Source organism: Pseudophryne corroboree, chromosome 2, assembly GCF_028390025.1.
Source record: "Pseudophryne corroboree isolate aPseCor3 chromosome 2, aPseCor3.hap2, whole genome shotgun sequence".
NCBI lineage: Eukaryota > Metazoa > Chordata > Amphibia > Anura > Myobatrachidae > Pseudophryne > Pseudophryne corroboree.
In genome coordinates, this window is record NC_086445.1 from 133,648,327 (window position 1) to 133,667,034 (window position 18,708).

The following is an 18,708-nucleotide window of genomic DNA, read 5'->3' on the forward strand; positions in this document are numbered from 1 at the left end:
TTCAGTGGACGGACAGTTCAGCTGATGTCATAGAAGTGGGCGGGGCGTAGCACGTTTCACGGCTCCTCGGCTCGGAAGCAAACTGCTGCTGCTGCTGCTCGTCTGGACTGGCCTTTCTGGCATTTGCCAGAAGTGCCAGATGCCCAGTCCGGCCATGATTGTAGCCCAACCTTCACTGCAACTAAATTAATTCCCACCAGGCCCCTTCAACAAGCCTGGGTAATTAGTTCCTGCCCCCCACATCAGTTGGCATGATAGGATAAATCTGGTGGACAGGTGGGGATGGGAAAAACTGATGGCAGAGGGACATGTAAGATAATATCTGGTGGGCAAATGAGAATATAAGCCAAAAGCTGATTTGCAAGGGACAGGTAAGGAAAAATGTGGTGGTCATAGGGGTATGTGAGAGTAAAACTGGTAGGCAAAGGGGTGAGGAAAAAGCTGGTTCACAGAGGGGCATTTGAGTAAAATACTGGTGGCAGCAGAGGACATATGAGAGAAAAGTTGGGTGGGCAGTAGTGTATGGAAGAGTAAGTGGGCATACAGGCCTGTTAGGTTAGCTGGCAGACGTGAGGAAAAAGCTGGTGAGCAGAGGGGCATGTGAGGAATAAGCTGGTGAGCAGAGGGGCATGTGAGGAATAAGCTGGTGGGCAGGAGGACATACAACAGTATATTAGGGGAAAACTGTCAGTCAAGCAGGGGACACGAGAATGAATAGCTGGTGTTGATTTTCATGTTTTCATTCTTATTTTTTCTCTGCTTTAGAGTAGACACTTTATGTATTATGTAGGTGTACAATCATGTTTCAGTGCCTTGGAATAAGTGCATAATACATAGACAAGAGACTTACATAAAAAATATATATATATTGTGCAGGCTGATTATCAAGTTTTTGTTTTGCGATTGTTTTTTTTGTTTTTTTAAACGTAACATTTTAAATCTCTGAGTTCTAGAAAACCTCTCTCTACCCCCTGAGCATCAATGGAGCCTGGACCTCACTCTCCAGTACATCCGTGCATCTGGACTGCAGCCTCACCAGCCAGCCTGAAGAAAATTAAGAATTTGTATCATTTGTGTCTGCAGGTATTAGAAACAAACACAATGCTGATTGAGAAATTATTTTTATTTGCAATATATTTTGAGGTAAACACAAATAACATACAGCATAGAAAAGAACCTATAATACATAACTTTTTCATATAAACAAGTATCTAACATGATAAATAAGCTGCAGCATTACAATTAAAGGAAAAGAAAACCAGAGCATATTAGAATTATACTTTTTATAATATTGCCAACATATATTTTTTTCAAAATTTACTTGTAGGGTCCCCAACATGTCACTTGACCTGGGACCCTCACAAAACTTTAATTTTGCCCTATAGCTTGAGGTGTCTTGTGCTTTGTGACATGGCACATTTTTATTCTGGAAGTAGCCATTAGAAAATAGGTTGGCTATGGCAATAAATGGATGTACATGATCATTAACAGTACTCAACATTCCCCACGCTATTACACCACCACCAACCTGAACAGTGGACAAAAGACTGGTTGGATCTATGGATTACTGTGGTTAATTCAGAATCCTGCTCCTACCATCTGTATATCAGAGCAGAAGTTGAGATTCATCAGACCAAGACATGTTTCTCCTTTCTTAAAACTGTCCAGTTTTGGTGAGCCTGTGCCCACTGTAGCATAGGTTACCTGTTCTTAGCCGACAGGTATGGAACAGGTGTGTACTTCTGCGTCTGTAGCCCATTCATTTCAAAGTTTCATGCGATATGGGTTCAAAGATTCTCTTCTGCATATTGCTGACTATTAGAGCACATGGCTCCTGTAGTTCCGTTACTGTCATCTTCCTATCATTCAATAGCTGTAGGAAGCTGCCGTCTTGCCGGAAAGACGGCAGCTTCCGACAGATTTCGGTCGGAAAGGGGTTTTGACCTATTCAAAAAGTGCATTTTTTTCCCGACTTGTCGGAAAACACGTGGATTGTCAGAATAGCCGCTGATCCGCGTGCTTCTGTCGGAAATGGGGCCAATCTCAATCCAACTTTAAAAAAAGTCGAATTGAGGTGATGAGACGGGGAGCGGTGCGACAGCTACGGGGAGCGGTGCGGTGGCTACAGGGAGCGGGGCGGCGGGCTATGGGGAGCGGGGATGAGAGGTACCTTGATGGCCATCCTCCGGCCAGGCACCTCTCTCCATGCAGCGCGGCACTGGGCGGACGTGTTGTGCGGCTCCAGCAGCTCCCTGTGTTCTCACACGGGGAGCTGCTGACAGCCGCATGGACACCGGCCAAATCCGACAGTCGGATTAGGCTCATATCCGACAGTCGGATTTAGCCACTCTATTGAATAGGGGTTGTCGGATCCATTCCGACAAATGCATGTCGGAATGGATCCAACTCTTATTGAATATACCACTATGTATATTCAGATAATTGTTCTTAAATTCCAGTTGAGAATTGAATGCTACTAGTCTTCTCAACCAAAATTATAAATTTATGAAAAACACTGTTCTGAACTAATATTCGGGGAAAAAACAATCTGGAAAGTGACTACTGAGTTATAGATAGAAGGGTAATGTTTGTGTTTGGGTAGTTTATATAAGTGGGCAATGAAATCCCTTCCATGAAAAAAAGATTAGCTGCAGGAACAATGCTAATTACAGTGCATCCGGACAGTATTTACAGCGCTTCACTTTTTCCACATTTTGTTATGTTACAGCCTTATTCAAAAATAGAATAAATTCATTTTTCCCTCAAAATTCTACAGACAATACCCCATAATGACAACGTGAAAAAAGTTTTTTTGAGATTTTTGCAAATTTATTAAAAATAAAAAACTAAGAAATCACATGTACGTAAGTATTCACAGCCTTTGCCATGAAGCTCAAAATTGAACAGGTGCATCCTGTTTACACTGATCATCATTGAGATGTTCCTACAGCTGAATTGGAGTCCACCTGTGGTAAATTCAGTTGAATGGACATGATTTGGAAGGGCACACACCTGTCTATATAAGGTCCCACACTTGACAGTGCATGTCTGAGCACAAACCAAGCATGAAGTGAAAGGAATTGTCTGTAGACCTCCCAGACAGGATTGTCTCGAGGCACTAATCTGGGGAATGGGACAAAAAAAATCTGCTGCTTTGAAGGTCCCAATCAGCACAGTGTCCTCCATCATCTGTAAATGGAAAACGTTCGAAACCACCAGGACTTTTCCTAGAGCTGGCCGGCCATCTATACTGAGCAATTGGGGGATAAGGGCCCTAGTCAGGGAGGTGACCAAGAACCCGATGGTCAGTTTGTCAGAGCTACAGCATTCATCTGTGGAGAGAGGAGAACCTTCCAGAAGGACAACCATCTCTGCAGCAATCCACCAATCAGGCCTGTATGGTAGAGTGGTCAGACGGAAGCCACTCCTTAGTAAAAAGCACATAGCAGCCCGCCTGGAGTTTGCCAAATTGCACCTGAAGAACGCTCAGACCATGAGAAACAAACTTCTCTGGTCTGATAAGACAAAGATTGAACTCTTTGGCGTGAATGCCAGGTGTCATGTTTAGAGGAAACCAGTCATCGCTCATCACCAGGCCAATACCATCCCTACAGTGAAGCATGGTGGTGGCAGCATCATGCTGTGGGGATATTTTTTCAGCGGCAGCAACTGGGAGACTAGTCAGGATAGAGAGAAAGATGAATGCAGCAATGTACAGAGACATCCTGTATGAAAACCTACTCAAGAGCGCTCTTGACCTCAGACTGGGGTGACGGTTCATCTTTCAGCAGGACAACGACCTTAAACACACAGCCAAGATATCAAAGGAGTGGCTTCAGGACAACTCTGTGAATGTCCTTGAGTGGCCCAGCCAGAGCCCAGACTTGAATCCGATTGAACATCTTTGGAGAGATCTGAAAATGGCTGTGCACCGACGCTTTCCATCTAACCTGATGGAGCTTGAGAGGTGCTGCAAAGAGGAATGGGCCAAACTGTCCAGAGATAGGTGTGCCGTGCTTGTGGCATCATATTCAAAAAGTCTTGAGGCTGTAATTGCTGCCAAAGGTACATCAACAAAGTATTGAGCAAAGGTTGTGAATACTTATGTACTGTACATGTGATTTCTTAGTTTTTTATTTTTAATACATTTAATAAATTTACCATTATGGGGTATTGTGTGTCGAATTTTGAGGGAAAATGAATTTATTCCATTTTGGAATAAGGCTGTAACATAACAAAATGAGTAAAAAGTGAATAGCTGTGCAATGCATACACTGTAACTAGGGCCATGGCCTTTCCACAAACAAGACACCATTCTCTGGTCAGCATCCCCCAGGTTGTTGTGCCCACTGGAGGGAGAGCATAGTGTGACTCCATTCACGTACACTTCCTCCTGTGAGCTTTGCATTAGCAGAGGGGTTGCACCTGTGCTCAGTCACCAAAAAATGATTCATGTAATATTTATTCAGTGAGTGACTTGTCAAGGCAATGATCTAAATGCTATGTCATTTGGTTGTGGGGGTGAAATGCTACTGAACTACAGTAGGTTACAACATTTCCATAATCAGATTTTGGATGAAACCTTGTATAAAACCTGTGCTGATGTTGAAAACTGTTTGGAGGAAAAGTACAAATAGTCATACAGGATAAATTGTAAATCATATTACGCAAGTAAATTGGGGCAGCATGGTGGCGCAGTGGATAGCATAGTTGTCTCACATAAGTGTCTCATGAGTTTTAGTCCCGCCCACATCCTCCAGGTACAGTACTTTGATTTTCTCCCATGATGTAAAATGTATCCGTGTGTGTACTTGCATGTTATAAAATTTAGACTGTAATGGGTTGGGCTATATGAACAAACAATAATAATGATTATAAATATATATGCTGTGGTCAGAAGTATATTATTTTAAGTTCTTTTGTAGCCTGAATCAATAGCTTGATGCCTGTTTTGCTTTACTGAATAACTCATTATTTTACTAAATCTTTGTTGTATCTAGGGCTGGAATAGCGCATCAACAGGCCCCATAGCAATATTCGGGTAAGGGCCCAGTCATGCCATTCAAGACTCCAGTCCTGAGCCCCTGCTCTGTTCTTGCAAGAGGAATAGTTATGTATCTTCTCTGTTTAGAACACAGTGGGGTCTCTTCTGAATATCCAAAGGTTGGCGAAGCTACTTAGTGATCTTATCAGAGTATGGGTCTTGGAGGGAATGGGGCACCCAGACCTCCCTCACCTTCAGGCACTGTAGTCACCACGCCACCTGCACCCACTACAGGTCGGCATCTGATTATATCTGTGGTAGGTAGTCACATGGCATGTTAACACAAAAGTAGAAGTGGCTCCAAACAGAGATGCTGCAAACTGTTGGTAGTTTAAAATAATGGGAGGTTCACTGATTGCTTTGAAGTTTTGCTTTACCCCTAATATGGATTATTTTGCAGAATTGCGTTTTTTATTTTATTGCTAGGACTTGTTTTTTTATTTCGCACCATTTATTATAGTTACAATGAAGACATTTTTGCACATCGTTTTATGAACGACTAGAAAAAAATAAAAATGTGATAGACTACATTATAGGTAATATTGCCTAAGATATAATTAATTGTATTCTGACAACTTCCACAGTATCGATTGCTTTCCAACTTAGTTATGCAGAATTAAACTAGAATTAGGAGGAAATGCCATTGTGTACTCATTACATTGACAAAGGTAATTCCCACGTGAAAAAAAAATCTATTTGTAGGACCTTCGTCTAAAAGCATAAAGGAGGAAACTGCTTTGCGGGTTCCCAACCAGAAGTTTTTTGGTGTCATATTGTTGTCTCTCCTTTTATATACATGTATGTTGTGTTGTTTCTATTCCTGTTGTTTTGTTTAAGAAACCTATTGTATAAAGAATAATGGAAAATGAATACAGGAGTACAGCAGGAAAACAGTTCACAACTTTTAATAACAATCATCACAATTTAATCTTTGAAAGAAATCCAGGTTACACAACCAAGTAATATATCAAATCCAGACACGTGCAAAAATAGGAATATTCTATAAACTGTTAATACAATTTTCAATATTTATTAAAATATGAAAATATATACAATATATATATATATATATATATATAGAATATGTTATCACAGAATAACAATAAAATTGTTACATATGTTGTATTGCAATAAGAAGACCCTGAAATAAGTACACTCGACAAATAACAATGTTAATGTATATATCTTTACACTGTTATCACTCTATAAATAAGCATTTTCAGACATCCGACATTAAATAAGTTATATATTGTTTTATGAGTTGATATGGAATGAATATAAACAACTGTATTAATTTAATAGAAAGTTTCCTTCCAGTTCACAGTGTAAGGTTCACGGGTCATTCGTGTTGCGTTTCAAATTAAAATAGATTTTTTTTATTATTTTTGGTATTTTCTGTGAATTTGATCCACTTCTGCAAAATATACTTAATTTCAAGTATTTAGAGCACACTGGGCCAATATTAGGCAATAAAAATATAGCTGAAATCAACTGATTTATTAATTTGATTAGCTTTTTATGGGCCAAAAAAAAAGTTTTCATTGTTTTTATTTTTTTTAATTAGGCCCATGCACAGATTTATTTCACGCCATTAGGAATTCCATTATTTAAATACAAAAATCTTGAACCACTAAGGGCCTTACTTTGTGTATCAAACCAATAGCTCAATTGCAAAAAGCAATGTGACATTGTCTAAATCTTTAACATTCTTTAGGACCCATCTCAGGAAGCCATCGTGCTGAAATCTTTGGCTTTTACAAATTGTTATCAGCAATATGTAAATAATAAGGCACTTCCACTCTTAAATTATTTATTTCACAACACCTTTCTACATTTTCTCACATACTGTGTAATTCCATACTCCTGACGGGGTATCCATATATTTTACTATAATTAATAAAATATAACAGGTTTCCAGAATTTTTTTTACACAAATTCTGGGTGTCGCCTTTCTTTTTTGATACAAAAAACCTTTGATGTTAGTGGTAGAAGCTTTGTAAAACAGTGAACTGATTGGCTACACAACAGGGTCTTTCTGTTACAACACAAAATAAGTATGTACGTGCACCATATTCATGATTTCAGCTTTTTCTGCACGTTTTTAGAGCTTGATGATAAGTAGTTTAGTTTATTAAATTGTAAAAACTTTAAGTCACCCCCTCCCAAGTCTACAGATTTCTGAAGAATTCCATCTTGTGTGTCTACACTGTTTCTGTTTTCTGTCAATCCCTTTCTTCCTGTCCCCTTTCCACAAATATTCTATTTAAGGACTTGTTTACTTTGGATTACTGCCTTAACTAAATCAATCTGAAAACAAGCTACGTATGGAGTATTTATAGATTTACCCGTGGTTCACTCAGTCTAAAAGTCATAGCACACTGGAAGGAGATGTGCCACTTTGAAAATCACTTTGATATCAGTATACTGTTGTCATCTGCTCTCTCAATCCACTATAAATCATTGCTGTAGCAAAAAAAAAATATGATATGGTTAAGTGGTAATGGGCTACACTATTTACACACATGTTCGTGATCTCACCCAGTGCATTTTGATGCCGATTCTCTTCTTGCTAGCTAATTTCTGATTGCCAATGTGAAGAATCTAAGGGTTTGATTATGGTCTAATTGGTTATGAACAGATTCTGGTAATCTGATTGATAGTCTGAAGGTTCTGACCCCCATATATCAGCAATCAATTAGGGCAATTTGGTGTTTTGCAGATGATTGTGAAAACAAATCTGCAATACTGTATATGGGGTTCACAAATTGCAGATTCAGACCAAAAATCAATTGAAATTGGTAATTTAGGTGTCAACATGTTTCATTTCACAGATCAATTGGGGATGTCGATTGTGAGTGTATGGTAACAGTTAACAGATTTGCAGACCATTGCTAGTAAAATGATGAGCCTTTCAAGATTGGCAGATCTGTATTTGCTGAAAATTATCGGTAAATCACTGAAAAATATCTGTAACGCTGGACTTGCACTATACAATTATCTGGTAGACCATATGTCCAATTGGGCTGGTTGGAATGAAAATCTGGTAATGTATGGGAACATATGACAATCAAATATATGCTCCCAAACTGGATACACACTTTAAGATTATCTGTCCAATCTATCTGGTTGGCATGAAAATCTGGTAATGCCTGTGAGCAAATAACAATCAACCATTTGCTCTCAAAAGCCGGAAAATGGACAAAAAAGATTGTTCGGATAACTTAGATAAATCAAATGGATTTAATCAATTTGTCTAAATGCCCATTTTTGTTTGTTTTCCAGTGTTTGGGAGCAAATGGTCAATTGTCATTTGCTCCCATATATTACCAGATTTTGATGCCAACCAGACATATTGGACAGATAATATTATAGTGTGTATCCAGCTGGAAAACAGCCAAAAATGGTCTTTCAGACACAGTGGTTAAATCACGAATTTAACTAATTTGTCTGAACAACAGTATTTATCCATTTTCCAGAGTTTGGAAGCAAGTGGTCAGTTGTCATTTGCTCCCATACATTACCAAATTTTCATTCTAATGCTGGGCATACACGTACAGATAAAAGGCCTGTCAGACTGACAGGCATTTTATCTGGCAGCCTTGGACACTGCAGATATTCTGGACATATACTGTGAGATCTCTCACAGTGTATTGGCCACAATACCGGTGCTCTGCTTTCTCAGGCGAGAGCCATTTCCCTGTTTCTTCTCATGTGAAGGAACAGGGGAAATGTCTATCGGTTGGCTACGGTAGGGATGCCCAACTGATCGATATTTTTGGATCAGTCTCCCACATACATGCTACAATTATTGGTCTGTCAGGTAATTGTATAGTGTATGCTCAGTTTAACGTGTGGGTGCAGATTGGTGGATTGGGGAATCTTTAAATTAGAGAAAAAGCACAGAATCTGTGTTTTTTTATTTTTTGTGATTGCTGATGTATGGTGGCCTGCTCTGATTGTCTCTGTGAATGTTCTCATGGTCTGATTGGTAGTATGAACATTTTAAGAGCTTGATTGGCTGCAGGAAGGTTCTAATGGCTTGACTGTAATGGTCTTTTAAGCCATGTGAATGTTCTTCTGATTGGCCATGGAAATGTTCTACTGCTACAAGCAAACATTTTTTTGAGGTGTCTGACTATAGTTTAGATTGCCACCTGATCACTTAAACTGAGAATTTGTGCCAATGTTATTAATAGTGATAGAAGGGCTGGAATTTTTTGTTTGTTTGTTTTCTAGGAAAGGAGGCATCCAATTGCATGTTGGTTCTAGCATTGCAAGCATCCAAGTAAAACAAGTCTCATTTATTATCTTAAGTGGTAAAGACCATTTAAATATTCAGTAGATATGCTGAAAGGTGACTGGGTCTTGTATGGTACCACTGGAGCTATAGAGCTTATAGAATACCAGAATTAAATATTAACATCAGAGGTAAAACTCCCCAATATTAAATTCTGGGCAAACAGCAGCACCAGTGACTGACATTCCCAGTGGCCATGCAGCAGCAGTGGCTATCTATCATAGTCTACAATAAGAAAAGATTAAGGTTGCTGATATCTAACGTTACAGTATCCAAGCCAAGGTGAAATAGAGATGCTGGATCTGACTTAATAACTTCACTGGGGCCATATGAGTTTGCCTCACTCCCTATTACAGGGCTGGCCAAACCGGTCCTCAAGATCTACCAACAGTTTACGTTTTCCAGACCACCTAGCAGGTGCACAGGTGTAGTCATTAGTAACTGTCACACTTTCAAACATATAATTGTTTGAAAAGTCAGTTGGGTGTCTGTTTTTTCCTATCTAATAGACAGGAAAAAAAGGACACCCAACTGAGTTTTCAAAATTTGAATTCCCCCCATAGTGTTCCTAACCAACACATTCTACAGATCCACAAGTGGTCTGGAAAATATAGACTGTTGATAGATCTCAAGGAGCAGTTTGGCCGGGTTGGGTACGGAATCCCGGCTGTCGGAATCTCAATGGTCAAAATACAGACACCGGAATCCCGACTGTTAGAATGCTGGCAGGGGGCGAGCGGTACGAAGCCCCTTGTGGGATCGCTGTGCTCGCTGTGGACACCCAGGAGTGGCAATAGCTATGGCGGCACTGCTGGTATTCTGGCGGTCGGGATTCCGGCGTCGGTATTTTGACTGTCGGGATTCCGACCACCAGGATTCCAACTACATCCCGTTTGGCCACCCCAGCCCTATGACATTAAACAGCATATTTCACACATTGTCTACAGCACGTTTGTCAGTGCAATCCTTCCAATTATTTATTTTTCACTCAAATTTATATTAACATATTAAAAGACAAATTATGTACAATTGTTCAACGCATACAAAAGTATAGAATTTTTTTAAATATTTGTTGTCTTTTTACAGTACAATAATAATGCAAGCTTTCAGTAATTGCTGCAATAAAACACAAAAAAACACAAATGTTTTATTTACATATATAGACAAACTTAACTATCTAAAATTATCTATAAGCTTCATGGGCATGTTTATGAAAATTGCTTAAGGGTAATTTTTTATGAAGGCTAATATAATCAAAAACTATCATACCCGCTTATCTGTTTCTTGCTTTACAGATTAATGGGGAGATGTATCAATCCTTCTAAATAGGACAACTGTAGACTTTGCCCATTGCCACCAATCAGATTCTAGCTAGCTTTTATCTAGTACATTCTATAAAATCATAGCTAGAATCTGGTTGCTACCAGCAGCTTCTCTACCTGCCCTATTTTGCTTTGATACCTCAACCCCAAAGTATAACTACATACATACAGGAGGCAAACTCCCCTGGAAGATACCGGAGGGGAGGCCAAGTGGCAAGTGTGGGGAGGATGTTGTGATACAATTTGCATAATCGGGCTATGCCCACTTCACTTGGAAAGGGGGCAAGATCTGGAAGAGTCCCTTGCATTCCCAAGAGTCAAGAAGGGCTCCCTAAAATATGGGTGTCTCCTGCACATTCTGCCTTTTAAGCCAGTAAGAGCCAACAATTTTGTGCCCCAAACCAATATTTATTAGATTGTAACCTATTAAATTTATAGGCTGATGATTGGTTCAGCCTACATAATAACTGCCTCCACCCACATTACGACTCTTCTCCATGTAGAGTCTAAGTCCATCTAAACTTCAGTTTTAAAACTTTTCAGACTATCTCTGTGGCAAATTATTTCTAGAAAATAATTATACTATAGCTTTTATATGTGATATAAATATATAGCTTTGACTACTAAATATACAGTATACCTGTTACAGAGGATGGTTGAGATTTAAGATGTATAGTTTATATTCTAAGACTGAATATATAACATTTTTGTCCGCTACATAATGGCTATGATGAACAGGTTTTCAGTATTGAATTAATTACTTGCAGTATTGAAACACTGCTTAGCAAGACAGGAGTCATGCTCAGTTTAACAAACCAGGCCGCACAAAAAAATCTAGAGCACCTCAAAAGATTCCAAAACAACCAGAAGCACTGCACCATGTATGGTCTTCATTTACAACACAGAGTAACTAAGGCTCAGTTTAAAATACATTTCCCTGATGTCACACACCTCAATTCTTTTCTGTGTGCGGCTTTCTGCCAAACTGCATGGATTTGCAGAGCATGATGGCAGCATTCTAGGAGCGGCAGAAGTTTGCCAATGAGAAGAGTTGGGTGGAGCAAGGGTATTTCTTACATGTGCGGGGCAGATTTGTGAATCAGTTCAAAAATGTGATTGCATTTTGCAAAATGAGAAAGTGGTAGAAAAACTCCACAAAACCACTTAATATTGCGCCTGATCAGAGCAGGAAGATCGGGTGTCGTCCTATGCTTTTAACTTCAGGCATTTTATACTTTCAACAGGAAAATGCATTTTGTAGGAGCACTCCGGGCAATGCAAAAGAAAAGCTTTGTATCCCGCTGTATTTATTGATGAATGAAAGTTCATTATCAATACACGTCTTCCCAATATCAGATTTGGATTAAGGTTTTGGGGGCCCTACTGATAAAAATGGGTTGGGTACGGGATCCCGGCGGTTGGAATCCCGGCGGTCAAGATACCGACGCCGGAATCCCAACCGTCAGAATGCTGGCAGGGGGGCGAGCAGAACGATGTCCCTTACGGGCTCGCTACGCTCGACACACTGCGGGCTCCGTGGCTCACTTTGCTCGCCACAGGTTCTATTACCACTCCATGGGTGTCGTGGACACCCAGGAGTGGGAATAGCTGTGGCAGCGCTGCCGGCATTCTGGCGGTCGGGATTCCGGTATCGGTATTTTGACAGTCAGGATTCCGACCGCCAGGATTCCAATCGCCAGGATTCCAACTACATCCTGATAAAATTGTCAGTGTTATATACAGGCCCTGGTGCCCAATCGATAAAATTTTCAACATGATATGCAACCTCCCCAATGCCTTGCTGTTAGTCTGGCACTGCCCAATACCCTATTAGAAATTGTAAAGATTTATATTTTAAATAGATTTGAGAGTGAATCCACTCTTATATCTCTACTTAGTATAGATGTGCATTGTATTATATGCTTCATTATGCAAACATGGGTTAAAAGGCTGATTTCAGAATCCTACATGTTGCCTTAAATATCTTTGTACAAAATTAATTTAATAGGAACTTGCTTTACAAAGAAATATGAAAAATACCTTCATTACACCACAGTCATTTAAAGTTCACAATCAATGTAATACTGCCTGACGGGGGTGAGCCTAGCTCAGCACCTCTCCTCTACAGAAGCTACCACAAACATTTGTATGTGATATGTGAGCCCTAGAGAGAGACATTGGGGCAGATGTATTAATCCCGGAGAAGTGATAAAGCAGTGATAAATGGAAGATGATAACGCACCACCCAATAAGCTCCTAACTGGTAATTTACATATTGGAGCTGATTGGCTGGTGCGTTATCACCTTGCACTTACTGTATCACTACTTTATCACTTCTACAGGCTTAATACATCTGTCCCCATTGTAATGTGTAAGCTCTAATATGTCTACTAATAAGGGATCATTCATATATACACTTGCATCAAGAAAATGTTTTTTATTTTTGAAATGAATGAATGCAGCCTGGACTTCTCACTACAGACCCCTCTCAGCTGCTTGATATTCTTCCACTGTACAGCTGTAGCTGCATAGAAATGCTAAAACGGGTTCAGTATGACCCGGCATATTGACCGCATCCCGCTAAAACACCCGTGAAAAATACATATAGAGGAAAAACCATCCTAACTGTATTTGCAATCATTACCTGAACAAAGGGTTCCAAGTGTCCAATAATACTGCAATGGTTTCCTAGTCATTCACTTTCCCTCCCCTCTACCGTATAGAAATAGATGCATGCCGTGCAAATCCTGGCAGGTCCTCTCTGCCCTGACACTTTACTATAGCAGCTCAATTAATAAGGTGCATTATAGCTGCCAAGGAAAGAATAAATGTTATATGTTAATTCACGTGGAAACCAAGTTTATGTCATTTCAAATGTAATATTTCAGATGAGATCAATGTTCATTCTTTCACTAGTTTTGTACTTCGACATAACTTTGCTCATTCTCAGTAAATAGTTGAAAGCAAATATTGCTTCCCCTAGTTATTTCAAACTTGAGCAGTGGACCAAAAGTTGTTCAAATAGGGATTTAGATTTCGTCTTATCTTGTAGAAATTCTGCCTGTGTTCAGACATGAGACGTACTGTATCATAAAAAATAACTTTACCCTTTAAACATATGTCCAATAGGTCTGATCTGATCTAATCTAGATGCAAAAATACAACTAGATTAATTAAAATGCTACGTTTCCCAGTGCTATATTCACTCATAAGCTTGTGTACTTTTAATGTTGGAGCACATGTGTAATGTTGGAGCACATGTGTAATGTTGGAGCACATGTTTAGATCAATCTTTGTAACATTATCTTCCATCTATGGACTGGTTTATCTCGGGAAGATTATCAGCTTCCAAAAGAGCAGTGAAGTGTAAGAATGTAGCTTGCACTGGCTGATCGCCACTACTTCATACATCCGCAGCCAACCCTCCAATCCTTCAAGGAAGCGTATGCAGTACCTTTGATTTTTAACTACAAACTTTTAGAATGCTGGAGTCATTTTATTGCGTTACACTACTTTCTGTTGCACAATTTCTTCTTCTCTGTTTAGAGGTCCGTGAAAGGTCTGATTTTGTGTTGCATCGCTCGCCGTTGACAGTAATTTCTTTGCTTTTAGAAATGATGTCTCCAGTGTAAGTGTTCATCGCTCTACACTCATAGATCCCGGAATCAGACCGTGTGGCATTCTGGACAACAGCTGTCAGGATGGTGGAGTATTCCGTCGTGATTGCATTTCTCTGTTTGCTGATGCGGTGGTTAACTGTTCGATTCCCGACTCTCCTGCGTAGAATCCAGCTGATGTTTGTGTAAAGGAATTTGTTAATGGAACAAGTTAACGTCATGTTTTCACCTTCCTTCGGCACCTTGTCCATGTCTATGTGAAATCCATTTGGTACATCTGTAAGAGATGGAGCACAACCCAAGTTAACATTAAGCCTGTATAACATTTGATTATGTTTTTTTCACATTTCCATCTTAATTTCACGTACATTGTAAAATAAGAATTTACTTACCGATAATTCTATTTCTCGGAGTCCGTAGTGGATGCTGGGGTTCCTGAAAGGACCATGGGGAATAGCGGCTCCGCAGGAGACAGGGCACAAAAAGTAAAGCTTTATGATCAGGTGGTGTGTACTGGCTCCTCCCCCTATGACCCTCCTCCAAGCCTCAGTTAGGATACTGTGCCCGGACGAGCGTACACAATAAGGAAGGATTTATGAATCCCGGGTAAGACTCATACCAGCCACACCAATCACACCGTACAACCTGTGATCTAAACCCAGTTAACAGTATGATAACAGAGGAGCCTCTGAAAGATGGCTCCCTACAACAATAACCCGATTTAGGTAACAATAACTATGTACAATTATTGCAGATAATCCGCACTTGGGATGGGCGCCCAGCATCCACTACGGACTCCGAGAAATAGAATTATCGGTAAGTAAATTCTTATTTTCTCTATCGTCCTAGTGGATGCTGGGGTTCCTGAAAGGACCATGGGGATTATACCAAAGCTCCCAAACGGGCGGGAGAGTGCGGATGACTCTGCAGCACCGAATGAGAGAACTCCAGGTCCTCCTTAGCCAGGGTATCAAATTTGTAGAATTTTACAAACGTGTTCTCCCCCGACCACGTAGCCGCTCGGCAGAGTTGTAATGCCGAGACCCCTCGGGCAGCCGCCCAAGAAGAACCCACCTTCCTTGTGGAGTGGGCATTTACCGATTTTGGCTGTGGCAGGCCTGCCACAGAATGTGCAAGCTGAATCGTACTACAAATCCAGCGCGCAATAGTCTGCTTAGACGCAGGAGCGCCCAACTTGTTGGGAGCATATAGTATAAACAGTGAGTCAGATTTCCTGACTCCAGCTGTCCTTGAAATGTATATTTTTAAAGCTCTGACAACGTCCAACAACTTGGAGTCCTCCAAGTCGCTTGTAGCCGCAGGCACTGCAATAGGCTGGTTCAGATGAAATGCTGACACCACCTTAGGGAGAAAATGCGGACGAGTCCGCAGTTCTGCCCTGTCCGAATGGAAAATCAGATATGGCCTTTTGTAAGATAAAGCTGCCAGTTCTGACACTCTCCTGGCCGAAGCCAGGGCTAGTAGCATGGTCACTTTCCATGTGAGATATTTCTTCTGGAAGAAAATCGACAGGGACGAAATTTGAACCTTAATAGATCCCAATTTGAGACCCATAGACAATCCTGATTGCAGGAAATGTAGGAATCGACCCAGTTGAAATTCCTCCGTCGGAGCACTCCGATCCTCGCACCACGCAACATATTTTCGCCAAATGCGGTGATAATGTTGCGCGGTTACTTCCTTCCTTGCTTTAATCAAGGTAGGAATGACTTCTTCCGGAATGCCTTTTCCCTTTAGGATCCGGCGTTCAACCGCCATGCCGTCAAACGCAGCCGCGGTAAGTCTTGAAACAGACAGGGACCCTGCTGAAGCAGGTCCCTTCTCAGAGGTAGAGGCCACGGATCCTCCGTGATCATCTCTTGAAGTTCCGGGTACCAAGTCCTTCTTGGCCAATCCGGAGCCACTAGTATCGTTCTTACGCCTCTTTGCCGTATAATTCTCAATACTTTTGGTATGAGAGGCAGAGGAGGAAACACATACACCGACTGGTACACCCAAGGCGTTACCAGCGCGTCCACAGCTATTGCCTGCGGATCTCTTGACCTGGCGCAATACTGTCCAGTTTTTTGTTGAGGCGAGACGCCATCATGTCCACCATTGGTCTTTCCCAACGGGTTACAAGCATGTGGAAAACTTCTGGATGAAGTCCCCACTCTCCCGGGTGAAGGTCGTGTCTGCTGAGGAAGTCTGCTTCCCAGTTGTCCACTCCCGGGATGAACACTGCTGACAGTGCTATCACATGATTCTCCGCCCAGCGAAGAATCCTTGCAGCTTCTGCCATTGCACTCCTGCTTCTTGTGCCGCCCTGTCTGTTTACATGGGCGACTGCCGTGATGTTGTCCGACTGGATCAACACCGGTTTTCCTTGAAGCAGAGGTTCTGCCTGGCTTAGAGCATTGTAGATTGCTCTTAGTTCCAGAATGTTTATGTGAAGAGACGTTTCCAGGCTCGACCACACGCCCTGGAAGTTTCTTCCTTGTGTGACTGCTCCCCAGCCTCTCAGGCTGGCGTCCGTGGTCACCAGGATCCAATCCTGTATGCCGAATCTGCGGCCCTCCAATAGATGAGCACTCTGCAACCACCATAGAAGAGATACCCTTGTCCTTGGAGACAGGGTTATCCGCTGGTGCATCTGAAGATGCGACCCTGACCATTTGTCCAGCAGATCCCTCTGGAAAACTCTTGCGTGGAATCTGCCGAATGGAATTGCTTCGTAAGAAGCCACCATTTTTCCCAGGACTCTTGTGCATTGATGTACAGACACCTTTCCTGGTTTTAGGAGGTTCCTGACAAGTTCGGATAACTCCTTGGCTTTTTCCTCCGGGAGAAAAACCTTTTTCTGAACCGTGTCCAGAATCATCCCTAAGAACAGCAGACGTGTTGTCGGAATTAACTGGGATTTTGGAATATTCAGAATCCACCCGTGCTGCTTTAGCACTTCTTGAGACAGTGCTAGTCCCATCTCTAGCTGTTCTCTGGACCTTGCCCTTATTAGGAGATCGTCCAAGTATGGGATAATTAATACGCCTTTTCTTCGAAGAAGAATCATCATCTCGGCCATTACCTTGGTAAAGACCCGAGGTGCCGTGGACAATCCAAACGGCAGCGTCTGAAACTGATAGTGACAGTTCTGTACGACGAACCTGAGGTACCCCTGGTGTGAGGGGTAAATTGGAACGTGGAGATACGCATCCTTGATGTCCAAGGATACCATAAAGTCCCCTTCTTCCAGGTTCGCTATCACCGCTCTGAGTGACTCCATCTTGAACTTGAACTTTTTTATGTACAGGTTCAAGGATTTCAGATTTAGAATAGGTCTTACCGAGCCATCCGGCTTCGGTACCACAAATAGAGTGGAATAATACCCCTTTCCTTGTTGTAAAAGGGGTACCTTGACTATCACCTGCTGAGAGTACAGCTTGTGAATGGCTTCCAAGACCGTCACCCTGTCGGAGGGGGACGTTGGTAAAGCAGACTTCAGGAAACGGCGAGGTGGAGACGTCTCTAGTTCCAACCTGTAACCCTGAGATATTATCTGCAGGATCCAGGGATCCACCTGCGAGTGAGCCCACTGCGCGCTGAAATTCTTGAGACGACCCCCCACCGCCCCCGAGTCCGCTTGAGAAGCCCCAGCGTCATGCTGAGGCTTTTGTAGAAGCCGGGGAGGGCTTCTGTTCCTGGGAAGGAGCTGCCTGTTGCAGTCTCTTCCCCTTTCCTCTGCCTCGTGGCAGATATGAATATCCCTTTGCTCTCTTGTTTTTAAAGGAACGAAAGGGCTGCGGCTGAAAAGTCGGTGTCTTTTCTGTTGGGGAGTGACTTGAGGTAAAAAGGTGGATTTCCCGGCTGTAGCCGTGGCCACCAAATCCGATAGACCAACACCAAATAACTCCTCCCCTTTATACGGCAAAACTTCCATATGCCGTTTTGAGTCCGCATCACCTGACCACTGTCGCGTCCATAAACTTCTTCTGGCCAAAATGGACATAGCACTTACCCGTGATGCCAGTGTGCAAATATCCCTCTGTGCATCACGCATATAAAGAAACGCATCCTTTATTTGCTCTAAAGACAGTAAAACATTGTCCCTATCCAGGGTATCAATATTTTCAATCAGGGACTCTGACCAAGCTACCCCAGCACTGCACATCCAGGCTGTCGCTATAGCTGGTCGTAGTATAACACCTGTATGTGTGTATATACTTTTTTGGATATTTTCCATCCTCCTATCTGCTGGATCTTTAAGTGCGGCCGTCTCAGGAGAGGGTAACGCCACTTGTTTTGATAAGCGTGTGAGCGCCTTGTCCACCCTAGGAGGTGTTTCTGATTCAGGAAAAACTATAGGTAGTTTTTTCACACCCCACATAATACCCTGTTTTGTGGTACCTGTAGTATCAGCAATATGTAACG

The 18,708-nt window shown here is 41.7% G+C and overlaps 1 protein-coding gene and 1 long non-coding RNA gene across 4 annotated transcripts in view; one reads left to right on the forward strand and one right to left on the reverse strand.

Annotated features, from left to right (window-relative positions):
- Window positions 1–45: 45 nt before the first annotated feature.
- LOC135003347 (uncharacterized) lies at window positions 46–14,361 on the forward strand. 3 transcript variants are annotated; one of them, XR_010204387.1, is made up of 3 exons: window positions 46–371; window positions 954–1,083; window positions 14,276–14,361. It is a non-coding gene; the product is annotated as an uncharacterized LOC135003347 (long non-coding RNA). The 3 variants fall into 3 exon arrangements; XR_010204375.1 differs by having other exon boundaries at window positions 46–219; window positions 948–1,083; XR_010204381.1 differs by having other exon boundaries at window positions 46–219.
- Window positions 6,136–18,708, reverse strand: part of FLT1 (fms related receptor tyrosine kinase 1) — a 117,932-nt gene continuing 105,359 nt past the window's right edge. The window contains exon 13 of the mRNA XM_063951728.1: window positions 6,136–14,557. Coding sequence (XP_063807798.1) covers window positions 14,160–14,557 — 398 coding nt within the window. The 3' untranslated portion in view covers window positions 6,136–14,159. The remainder of the gene's footprint in view (window positions 14,558–18,708) is intronic.